Raw genomic sequence first — 12460 nt, 5'->3', positions numbered from 1 at the left:
GCGTCAGGCACTCTTCCAGCATCTTTTCAGTTTTTCTGCGTCTCACAAATGTTCTTCTGTGTGATCCAAACACCTCAAACTTTGATTCGTCTGTCCATAAAACTTTTTTTCCAATCTTCCTCTGTCCAATGTCTGGGTTCTTTTGCCCATATTAATCCTTTTATTAGCCAGACTCAGATATGGCTTTTTCTTTGCCACTTTGCCCTGAAGGTCAGCATCCCGGAGTCACCTCTTCACTGTAGACGTTGACACTGGCGTTTTGCGTGTACTATTTAATGAAGCTGCCAGTTGAGGAGCTGTGAGGCATCGATATCTCAAACTAGAGACTCTAATGCACTTGTCTTGTTGCTCAGTTGTGCAGCGGGGCCTCCCACTTCTCTTTCTACTCTGGTTAGAGCCTGTTTGTGCTCTCCTCTGAAGGGAGTAGTACACACCGTTGTAGGAAATCTTCAGTTTCTTGGCAATGTCTCGCTTGGAATAGCCTTCATTTCTAAGAACAAGAATAGACTGTCGCGTTTCACATGAAAGTTCTCTTTTTCTGGCCATTTTGAGAGTTTCATAGAACAGGGTTCCCCAACTCCAGTCCTCAAGGCCCACCAACAGGTCATGTTTTCAGGATTTCCTTAGTATTGCACAGGTGATGTAACTATTGCCTGTGCTGATGATGGAATTATCACCTGTGCAATACTAAGGAAATCCTGAAAACATGACCTGTTGGTGGGCCTTGAGGACTGGAGTTGGGGAACCCTGTCATAGAACAAACAAATGTAATGCTCCAGATTCTCAACTATCTCAAAGGAAGGTCAATTTTATAGCTTCTCAAATCAGCCAAACCATTTTCAGCTGGGCTAACATACTTGTGCAAGGGTTTTCTAAACATCCATTAGCCTTCTTACACAGTTAGAAAACACAATGTACCATTAAAACACTGGAGTGGTGTTTTTTGGAAATGCACCTATGTAGATATTGCAATAAAAACAAGACGTTTGCAGCTAGAATAGTCATTTACCACATTAACAATGTATAGAGTGTATTTCTGATTCATTTAATGTTAGCTTCATTGAAAAAAAATGTGCTTTTCTTTCAAAAATAATGAAATTTCTAAATGACCCCAAACTTTTGAACGGTATTGTACCTCCAGGACTGGCGCTTTTCCAGTGATCTTGGCCAATGTCTCCCTGCAGTCACGTGACATTATTATGTCATGTGAACACCTCAGCCCATGTCCAGTATTGGGCAACCCCTTTAAGCTAAAAAGTACTCTCCATTCTACCGATATTTCTGTTTTAATATTTGCAATCCGTACCCAAGGAATAACAATTCTGGAGCATAACTCTGCACATTGGCACTGCCCAATCATTGATTGAATCGGTAAGTAATAGTCATTTATTAAAGGGAATCTGTCAGCAGGTGTTTGCTATGTAATCTGAGAGAACCTTAATGTAGGAGACCCTGATTATAGGGATTTGTCACTTACTGAGATGTGTTTTGCTGTTTTAATACAATCAGTAATTTATCAGCAGGAGATTATCACTACAGGACAACTGGTCTCGTGCCTCCTAGTCCATCCACTCCCCCAGCACTGATTAGCAGTTCTCTATTACTATACAATGCATACAGAAAACTTTGGTGTGGGCCGAGTTATACACAGCTCAAGAACTGAAATCTGCTGCACCCAGCAAACTAAGTGATATATCGCTGGAATCGGGGTCTCTGTCCCTACATCATGCTGCTCTCAGATTACATAACAAAAACCTGCTGACAGATTCCCTTTATCACATTTTCAGCTCTTAGCTATTTTTTTTATTACTCCAGGTAACCCACTAAACCTAATCTTCTTCACCGCTTTTGCGTTCTAGTTTGAAGATGATACATTTCTTTACAATTCCACATAAGAATAATGTAGCCGGGTTTACAGTTGACAATTCTTGTCTCCAAATAAATTTTTGTCTTTTTAACTGAAACTTTGTAATGGAAATATTCTTCACTTTTAGGACATGGATTTTGTTCGCTTTGTAATCAGCTGTTTTAAGATCTACTACCCCAGATACCTGTGTAAGTAGTGTCCTAACTAATGCATGCATAACTGGTTTATCGGGGATTTATTGGTTTCCAACATGTGCCATGATATTTTTTTTCTTATGGACTTCGGCTACACTATGATCAGTTTCCCTTAGTAGGAGCAGGTGCAGATGGCCGTATAGTCTCTCATCCCAGAGAATCTGTCGATTATACAAATCACGCTCTGATCAGAGCGTCAGCGTAGTGTGATCTGATTCTTTTGGATGAGGAGAAGGTAGAGAAAAAAATTCCTCCATCATCTCCATACTGTCAGTGTGCAGAAATCGGACTGCACTCAGATGTCATCCGAGTGCAGTCGGATGGTTTACACACACTCATTGACTTGACCAAATATAGGATCAAACTTGGGCAAGGTGCGATTCTTTCCTCGGACTGTCTCTGTCCGAGGTAAAAAATCAGACATGTGCACGGCCCCATAGACTAACATTAGTCTGAGTGCAATCCGTTGTTTTGTCGGATCACACTCGGAGCGAAAATACAGTCGTCTGCACCTGCCACAATGGTGTAGACACAAATAACTGCTTTCACTGCTCATAGACGCAAAAAGGGGCAAAGCTTTCTTATTTATTCATTCAAGGGGTAACATTTCTCCTTGGGGAGAGTGACATATCGAGTGTGACATGCCGAGGTGAGGAGACTTTTAAGCCGCAATGCTCCTCTGAGAAATATGTAAATTGTCTCTTCTTAAGTCTCCTCACCTCGGCAAGTCAGGCTGCATATGTCACTCTCTACAAGGAGAAACGTTACCCCTTGGATCCCGATCAGTCGCCTCTCACACTTTGCACTGATGAGGGACAGTACCCCGAAACACAGTGTCTGCAAATTGAGTTTCTGGTTCTGGCTTTTATCCTAAGTCATGTGACAAGGCTCGTTAGAGGGTCACAATTGACATTTAGGATTGCTACTTCCTATAGGTGGCGCTAGAGTTCTAGTTCTCTTCTTCTCTGAAGAGGCAATTTGCTTATTTATTTGTTAAAAGAGGGCTTCAGCGTCAGGGCTTTTAGCTACAAGGGGATCACTCTTTCTTTTCTCAGACCCGTCTTAATAGGCTTAAAGGGATTTTCATAAAATCACACTTTACCTCCTATGCATAAGATGGGGGATAATTTGCTGGTTGCTAGGACCCCCAGTGATCCTGAGAACAGGGATCTGTTGATCCCATATAGAATGGAGCAGAGGTGCACATGCTCGACCTCCACTCCATTCATTGACTATGGAACTGCTGGAGAAAACCAAGTACAGCACTTGGCGGTTTCTGACAGTCCTGTTGACAATGAATGGAGTGGAGACTGAGGATGTGCGACTCTCCTCCATTCAACACTGAGCTCTGCAGAACCCCATTCTCAAGATTGCTGGGGTCCCAAAGTTCAGACCCACAGCGATCAGCAAATTTTCCCCTATTCCATGGATAAGGTATAACTTTTTAATCTGGGAAAAGTTCGTCAGGACGACCCCTTTAAAGCTGACACTAGCCCACCGATCAGCTGATTGTTTCAATGGAACAATCTTCCATGCGGTCCTTTCCAATTGGTTTTGTAGTGTTTTACAGTAATATTCATGTATTTCCATCTAAATGGCAAAAAATAAAATGTGCTTGTATATTGTCCAATGACTTATTCACCTCCCCCTTCTCATGTGTTTTTTTTTTGTTTGTTTTTTTAGCAAAGATTGTGATATTTGAAATGCCATGGATAATGAACGGTAAGTTTAATATTATTTCATTATTTCAGGATCCTTCATATTGCAAATTAGTCTAGGGTAATGGCTATGCCATGTTGGTCTAGGACAGAACAAAGGGTTAACATTTGATGTCCTTAAGGCTTAGGACAATGCCTCCTCCCTTCCTTGGTGGTCTATGGTGGAAGTGTTACTATATGATTCCTCAGTGGTCTAGATAGAAGTGGTAAGGCCACGCTTCTTATAGAAGTTCTAAACGGGTTGTCTGCTACCAATGTATTAATGATCTGTCTAAATAAGATCAGTGCCGACAGGCGGCACCAGCACTGATCCGCTGTCATCACCCCGGATGGCAGCCAGATGTAAAGAGTGTACGGACCCGAACATCGCTGCTCCCGCTCACTGTCGAGTGGCCACCACCGGGTACTGTTGGTCAATAGTGATGAGCGCAAGTGCTCCTTACTCAAGTTTGCCGAGGGTGCTTGGATATGCACCGAGTATCGCAGGTTTTCGAGTGACATGTTTGGATCCCCCCGGCTGTTAGACAGCTACAAAATATGCGAAGATTGCCTGTGTTTTTCAGGCAATCCCCACCTTTTTTGTGACTTTCTAACAGCCGCAAAACATGGGGACGCAAGCATGTCACTCAAGCAACCGCGATACTCTGTGCACATCCAAGCACCCTCGAGTAACGAGCACTTGCGCTCATCACTATTGGTCTACTCTTCTTTTCAACATTCGAAAGGTGATTAGAGCCTATGGGGGGGGGGGGGCGGCTGTCACAATAAGGGTAGATCAATATAAAAGACCACCCTGTTAATATTTGAATCCTTGATGGTGTAGTCTAGGAGAGGTGGTCCATCCCTGGCGATAATGTCAACTACTTTGGTTGTCTGTAGTAGAAGTGTTAATTTTTGATGCTCTGGTGGTCCGGCAGAGATATTTTTTCCGGTTACCTTACTACCCAGTTTCCCATCTTGCATGTCATCATAGTGGATTACCCAACCAGTAATGGAGAAAATAGTTCATATACTGTAAAGCTCAGTCCTTGTAAATATTAATATGGTCATCTGCAGCTTCATCCCTTTGCTGGATGTTGCGCAGTGCAGCGCTGCAGGATAAAATCTACCCCAGTATACAAAGCTTAGATGTGGGCGCTGCCACCGTCAGATTTCTCAGGCAATGGGATGAGCAATTAAAGTGAGCGGTAGCTTCTTCAGGCCGCGCTCTTCATACTGTGGCCGGTCATGCGTGTCCTGGGTATGACCGGCAGCTGAGCGCTATGTGCGCACCGTGTTCCGCTTTCCTTCCTGCCTGGCAGTGCTCAAACACATCAGTGCTGGGCGAGCAGACAGGACTGCCAGGCCATGAACACCGCCGTACAGAGAGGGAAAATCTACAAAATACCTGCTAGAAAATGCTTTGTACATTTTACTGTAACTGTTGTGCTCTGGGGTAGAGGAGCATGGTCATCCCCGCTGGGACGTTTCGTCTCCAACGATCGGGTGTGCAAAGCATCTTCTTCTTAAATAGATGTCATCTATCAAAAGGAATTTTACATTGTTATATTATTTCTTGATAGATGTGAGCCTATTAGTTTTCTTATCTAATGTTATGTACTTATGTATATTATGTACAGAAAGCCTGTTTGCACCTTTTTCCCTTTTATAAAGGGGTATTCCAGTCTGTTTGATGGATAGGTGATAATTCGTGAGATCCGTATGGGTCCTTCTCATTATTTGCCTCTGGGAGTGACCATGCTCTCTTATTTGTCAGGGTCATAGTCGTTGAGTAGGCTGGCAGACACATCCCTGACTAGCTTCTTTTTTTCTCAGCTCCTCCTGGGTGGAGGTTTGCTGTTGGGACAACTGGGAACATAAGCTCCCATTTCTGGCCATCAGTTGGGGTCCTAGAGGTCCGGAAAAGATCTAACAATTATCACCTATTCAATGAATAGTGATGTTTTGTTTGTAGACTTCAATAGTGCTTTACAGGGAATCTGTCACCAGGTTTTTTGCTGCCCAATCTGAGGGCAAGGACCCTGATTTCCACGATGTGTCACTTACTGGGCTGTTTGCTGCTTTATCTGCTGCAGATTTAGCAGTTCTCTGAATGCTGAGCCCTGTATAACCCCACCCACACCACTGATTGGCAGTTTTCTGTGTACACAGTGCATAGGCAGAAAGCTGCCAATCAGCGATGGGGCGGGGTTATACAGAGCTCTTGAATTTGGAGGATTACATGGGAGCAGGTTTACTAGTCCTCTAGTGATAATCTGCTGATATAAAAATGTTTTATCAAAACTACAGCAAGCAGCCCTGTAAGTATCACATCAGGGTCTCTGCCCCTACATTATGCTGTAACAGATTCCCTTTTAAAGTTGTATTAAACTATTCCTATTGTTATTAATATTTGATAATTAGATCAATAGTATGGTAATTAGAATACAATCACTCCGGATTAAGTCTGTATTGAACAATCAGTTACTTTGCTCATCCGTCCGTCAGTGACAACAAGCCGCCATATTGTCATTTCTCATAGTATTTGTATTCATATTACGTGACGGCTATTTGCACACCAGACTGCAGTCTGCACGAGTGACGGCATTCATTCTCCATTACAGTCAGCGACAGCCGATTATTGTGTACCGTGTCTGCCCTGCAGGAGTACATGGCTGGGAATAGTTATAGTCATGTTATTATACCTGTTCATGAAGGGTGGGATACAATGGGATCTTCTCCTGTAGGGCAGATGAAATGTGCCTCGCCTCCGATCCTTGCAAAAAAATTGCACTAAAATGTCACTATAATCATATTAATAAAGGCGTAATGTACATAACGTCATACAAACTGTATACATTAGCTCCTCTAGGTGAAGTCTTCCTATAAATTTGTAGTCTGGAAGATGTTCCCTGCCTTCTGTCCTGTTCTCTTACATGGGGATGAGCTGCAATTACAGACAAAGCCTGTGATTAGTGGGACTGATTAGTGGGACTGATTAGTGGGACAGTCGTGCTGCTGTTAAGAAAAATCAGTCATCTTTTTTATGAAAACCTCTTTATTTTGATAGTTTAACTAAAGTACTTGTCCATAGATGGAAAGTTATCAGTGTGACTGATCCAAGTACCCCCAGATCACATGGATGGAGGTCCCGAGTCCCCCTATGGTCATGCATGTTCAGTTTGGCACTGATGAGGATAGCCATGCGCTCGGCTATGTCTCTTAGTCCCACGGGCTTTGGATAGAGCTGCACCTCACACTCCGGACCCCTGTCCTCATGATAAGTGTCCATCTTAGGCTTTTACCCCCTTTAAAGATCATTTTCCTGTGCAACATAAAATCTTTATGAAGAGCAGTATCCCGACATTTCTGGGTTCACATCTTTTCTATCATGCTATTTTTTTTCTAATAAAGTTACTAATACCATAACGGAAACCCATCGTTTCTCATTTAGATCAGTGGGGTCTGTTTGGCACCGATGGGGTTTGCTATATAGCGGATCCATTCCTGCCATCAGTTCCGCTCCAGACACATAGCACAGCAGCAAAACTCAGAACGCCTGTGTGAACTTGGCCTTAGTTGTGTCTGTATCTGACAAGCAGTATGGTCACCTTGCAGCACTCCTAAAAAACACATCATCCTGGTTCTTTAGTCCTGCCGTCTCCTGTCCATTCCTCAGGATACCTGGTGAGATTTACCAGCCAAGAGAACTTTTTCTGAAGCTGCAACTGATTTCCCAAAAAACATAAAATTTGTTATGATGCATTTGGTAAAAGATCATCAGCTCCAACCAGCGTAAGATAAGAGGATGTGAATGAAGGAAAGACTGAGGGATTTATCGTTATTTATTTATTTTATTCACTTTTATAGTGACATTAATTCCACAGCACTTTACAGATATTGTCATCTCTGTCCCCATTGGGGCTCACAATCTACATTCCCTATCAGTATGTCTTTGGAGTGTGGGAGGAACCCGGAGAACCCGGAGGAAACCCACGAAAACACGGGGAGAACATACAAACTCCTTGCAGATGTTGTTCTTGGTGGGATTTGAACCCACGACCCCAGTGCTGCAAGGCTGCAGTGCTAACCACTGAGTCACTGTGCTATCCACTGAGCCACCTAACATCTAGGAACTTTGAGACAGATTTACCAATTAGTTTTCAATACAATCTTCGCATTAAACTGCTTGTAAATTCGCAAACTTGGAGTTGTACAAAAATTTTGTGATACTTTTAGTAACATAGGTTGAATAAAGACCTAGGTCCATCAAGTTCAACCTTCCTTCCCCAATTGTACATTTTTGCACTAATTTAACTGTAACCCACAATGTTATGTGTATTGAGGAAATCATCCAGCCCTTTTTTGAAAGCTGTTATAGTGTCAGCCATCACTACTGACACGCCCCTGGGCCTGTGTCGCGCTGCGTTGCGCATGCGGGAGCTTACCCGGAGCCGGATCTCTTGAGGGTTGTAGTCTCGTGGCGGTGATCCGGTCCGTGCCCAGGGAGTCAGACTAAGTGGCGCTGTATTAGCGGTAGATGTTGGACGACTACGCCACCCGTTGAGTACAGCTAAGGAGCTGCTGCTGCAGGGCAGACCGCTGAGGCCGGTGGTAGGATTGTGCAGCGTGATAGTATAACCCCCAACGGGAGGGGTATGGCCTCAGGGCAGCCGACGTGGATGATGGGGGTAGCAGGAACCACTCAGAGACGGTACGGTGTAGTTCAGGGTCTTTACTGGTGACAACGATAGACCCTCCCGGAGTACTGGCTAGCGATTGGGGCCTGGTCAGTCCTTGAGCAGATGGGATCTCCCCTGGCCAGGCGGAGTTGTAGGCCTCCCAAACTAACGATACTCTTCTGGCTACCTTGCTAGAAGCGGGTATAAGTAGCCCACGTCCCTGAGTGTACCGTGTGGTGCTCACCCGTATGGCCGGTGACTCGGGGCCTTCTAGTAGCTTCCGCTCCACGACGGCGGTGCTGGTCCCACGCGTGTGACCGTGCCTTCGGGTTTCTGGGCCAGAGGACCTGCAATCCCCTGCCGGTCGGTTTCTGCTGCTGGATAGGAGTTAGTCCCCACAGCCTCGGACTCCGGGTCCGGTGATAACTTCTCAGTCAGGGCGAGCTCTGCAGCTGCCAGCCCCTGACTCCTTGTAGCACTGCTCCCACAGAGCTCCTGATGTTCTTTCCTACATCTGCTTCTCTTCTCTGTCTCTACTTCTTCTCTACTCACTAACCCTGCCTCAGCCCTAGGTTTATATAGGGGAAGTTCTTCCCCTCCCAGGACTGGGCAGGAGGTGTGGCATGCACAGGATCCCTGACCAAGAGACCTCCCACCTGCTCTCAGACATAACATTGCCGTTACTGTGGAAACCAGACCCCTGGGGTGCCACATTCCCCCCTAGTGAAATTTAGTACTCCGGGACTAAACATATTTTTAGAAAAACATAACAAGGTATAAACAATAATAATACAATAAGAAAAACACATAAAGATGGTTACGGCGTGTCCGCAACCGGGTGCAGTCTTTGAAGAAAAGCAAGGTGTCCATTTCACCAAAACAGGGAGACGTAACCAGGTAGGGGTCTGTCCTGCCCCGAGTCCTTAACAGTCTTTAGTCCGTCCTGGGTTACGCTCCAACTATACACAAAGGATTCCCGGTAAATCCACCAAGGACTCCTATAAATAACTAGAAACACATAATTATACACAATCAACAAGAAAAACAGGTAACCACAAATAAAACAATTTATACACTTCAAATCCTCCAACGTGCGGGTAACTGGCCTCTAGTGGCCCTAGTGGACCTACGGAGCTGACTGTCTAGCCCTGAACTACAGGGTGTAGGAGCTGTCAAGGGTAAACTGGGCAGCTGTCTACCGGCTCTTTGACTCACTAGGGGTACGGCAGGCTCACTATAAGCAGAGGGTTGATCCTCCTGTTCTGCTTGTGTGGAGTCTTCTGCCTCCTGGACCGGCTGCTCTTCCAGCTCTACCTGTTGCTCCGTAGGCACTTGGGATGCTGGTTGGAGGAACGTGAGGACGGGTACCACAACTGCACCATTGACTTGAGTCCAGGACCGAGGGAAGTCTCCGAGCACAGTACTAACCATATCTTCCCTTTCCTCTACGGGTCGATGGTCTTCTTGTTCCTCTTCAGGGTTCCGTAGCTGTTCAGGACACTTCTTCAGGTGATCCCGGGATACAATGGCTATGGTCTCCCCTCCGTCTTTACTGATGGTACAGACTTTCGGGTTCTCGTGGCTTGAGGGCAGTACGGTGTACGGGTCCTTCTCCCACTGGTCGTCCAACTTGTGGAGCCGTCTTTTCCTCTTCAAGACCTGCTCTCCGGGTACCAGGGGAACAGCGGGAGCATACTGGTTGTAAGTTTTCTCTTGTCTTTCCCTAGCCTGACATAGACTTCGCTCCACGCTCTCCTGTACTTTCCGGTACTGCTGCTGCCTCTCTGTGTCCCAGTCTGCTTCTGGTGAAGTGTCCTCGGGTGTCAGGACTCCCATTTCCAGGTCAACAGGTAACTTACCAGGTCTCGCCCTCATTAGGTAAGCCGGGGTACAGTTGGTGGAACCTACCGGGATGTGGTTGTATAGGTCCACTAGATCGGGCAGCTTCTCAGGCCACAGACTGCGTTCTTCCAGGGGCAACGTTTTCAGGAGATCCATTACCACCTGGTTCATTTTCTCACAAAGTCCATTAGTTTGCGGATGATAGGGTGTCGTCCTTATCTTCCGGCAGCCATACAGATTGCAGAATTCCCGGAAGACCTCCGCTTCAAAGGCAGGTCCCTGGTCCGTCAGCACTTGGTCCGGGTACCCGGGTGGACGGCAGAAGTGCTGCTGGAAGGCTCTAGCTGCTGTTTGAGCCGTTAAGTCCTTAACGGGGACGACAACCAAGAACCGGGAGTAATGATCCACAATGGTTAACGCGTAGACGTAGCCACTTCTGCTTGGGGTCAGTTTTACATGATCCAAGGCTACCAGTTCCAACGGCTGCCGGGTGACGATGGACTGCAGGGGAGTCTTCTGGCTGGCACGGTCCTTCCTCCTTAGGTTGCACGGGCCACAGTCTCTGCACCACCTCTCGATGGTTCCCCTCATGCCTACCCAGTGGAACCGCCCACGCAGCAGGAACTCCAGCTTCTTCCATCCGAAGTGTCCAGCCCCGTCGTGGTATGCTTCCATCACCATGGCTGCGTCTCTCCGTGGCACCACTACTTGCCAGATTAGTTCATGCGTCTGGGAGTTAACCATTCTGCGGCACAACTTCCCCTTGTAAAGGAACAGTCGACTCTTCTCAGCCCACAGTTGCTTGGCTTCCTCCGGAGCGTCTGGGTCAAGGCGAGCCTCTGGCCGAGTCAGCATCTCCTTCACCAGCCGGACGGCAGGGTCACTGTCTTGCGTTTCCTCCCAGTTGTAGTGAGGCAAGGGGTTAAACGTAGCGGCTTGCTTACTCCTTACCCGATGGGAATACTGGATAGTCCCATGACGGTGGAACGCGGGGAGTTCGACTTCTTCCAGTCCCTCTGGATCTTCTCCTACGTCCGGTAGGTTTGGCATCCTGGACAGGGCGTCCGCGTTGGTATTGGAGCGTCCTGCCCGGTATTTGATTGTGAACTCGTAGTTGGACAGACGGGCCATCCATCTCTGCTCTAGGGCACCGAGTCTTGCAGTGTCCAGGTGTGTCAACGGGTTGTTATCCGTGTACACGGTGAACCGGGAAGAAGCGAGGTAGTGCTTAAAGCGTTCGGTGACTGCCCACACCACTGCCAGGAACTCTAGCTTAAATGAGCTATAATTCTCAGGGTTTCTTTCGGTGGGTCGCAGTTTTCGGCTGGCGTAAGCGATTACTCGTTCTTTCCCCTGCTGGATCTGGGACAGCACGGCTCCTAGCCCGATGTTACTTGCGTCGGTGTAGAGGATAAAGGGCTGGCTGTAATCAGGGTACGCCAGGATTTCATCCCCCGTGAGGGCCATCTTCACCTGGCGGAAGGACTCTTCTTCTAACTTCTCCCATCTGAAGGGTGGCTTCTGGTTCTTGGCCTTCCGGGACTGGCCTATCAGGAGGTCCTGCATAGGAGCTGCCTTTTTGGTGAAACCGGGGATGAATCTGCGGTAATAGCCTACCAACCCGAGGAACTGCCGCACTTCCTTTACACTGGAGGGACTTGGCCATTCCTTAATTGCGGTGATCTTATCAGGGTCGGGAGCCACTCCATCAGCGCTCACCACGTGTCCCAGGTACTGCACCTTTGGTTTCAGGAGGTGACACTTGGAGGGTTTCACCTTTAGGCCGTAGCTTGCCAGAGCTTCGAACACTTCCGCCAGGTGTTTCAGGTGGTCCTCATACGTCTTGGAATATACGATGACATCGTCCAGGTACAACAGGACCGTCTCAAAGTTTCTGTGGCCCAGACAACACTCCATTAATCGTTGGAAGGTTCCTGGTGCATTGCAGAGTCCGAACGGCAGGCAGGTAAACTCGCTAAGTCCCATCGGGGTGGTGAATGCGGTCTTCTCCCGGTCCGCTTCTGCTACAGGAACCTGCCAGTACCCACTAGTGAGATCCAAGGTAGAGAAGAAGTTAGCAGATCTTAAAGCAGCCAAAGACTCCTCTATCCTTGGTAAGGGGTACGCATCCTTGTGTGTGATACGGTTGATTTTCCGGTAATCTACACACATCCTCAT

At 46.8% G+C, this 12460-nt stretch overlaps 1 protein-coding gene across 1 annotated transcript in view; it reads left to right on the top strand.

Annotated features, from left to right (window-relative positions):
* The window catches only part of MOSPD2 (motile sperm domain containing 2), a 146581-nt gene that overhangs the window by 52742 nt on the left and 81379 nt on the right, over nucleotides 1-12460 (top strand). The window contains exons 6-7 of the mRNA XM_073668080.1: nucleotides 1995-2055; nucleotides 3745-3783. Coding sequence (XP_073524181.1) covers nucleotides 1995-2055; nucleotides 3745-3783 — 100 coding nt within the window. The remainder of the gene's footprint in view (nucleotides 1-1994; nucleotides 2056-3744; nucleotides 3784-12460) is intronic.

This window comes from Phyllobates terribilis, unplaced genomic scaffold (assembly GCF_046119375.1).
Source record: "Phyllobates terribilis strain yellow unplaced genomic scaffold, ASM4611937v1 Scaffold_2__4_contigs__length_985480577, whole genome shotgun sequence".
Classification (NCBI taxonomy): domain Eukaryota; kingdom Metazoa; phylum Chordata; class Amphibia; order Anura; family Dendrobatidae; genus Phyllobates; species Phyllobates terribilis.
The sequence above is the reverse complement of the archived record's forward strand: the minus strand, read 5'-3'. Positions and strand labels throughout refer to the sequence as shown.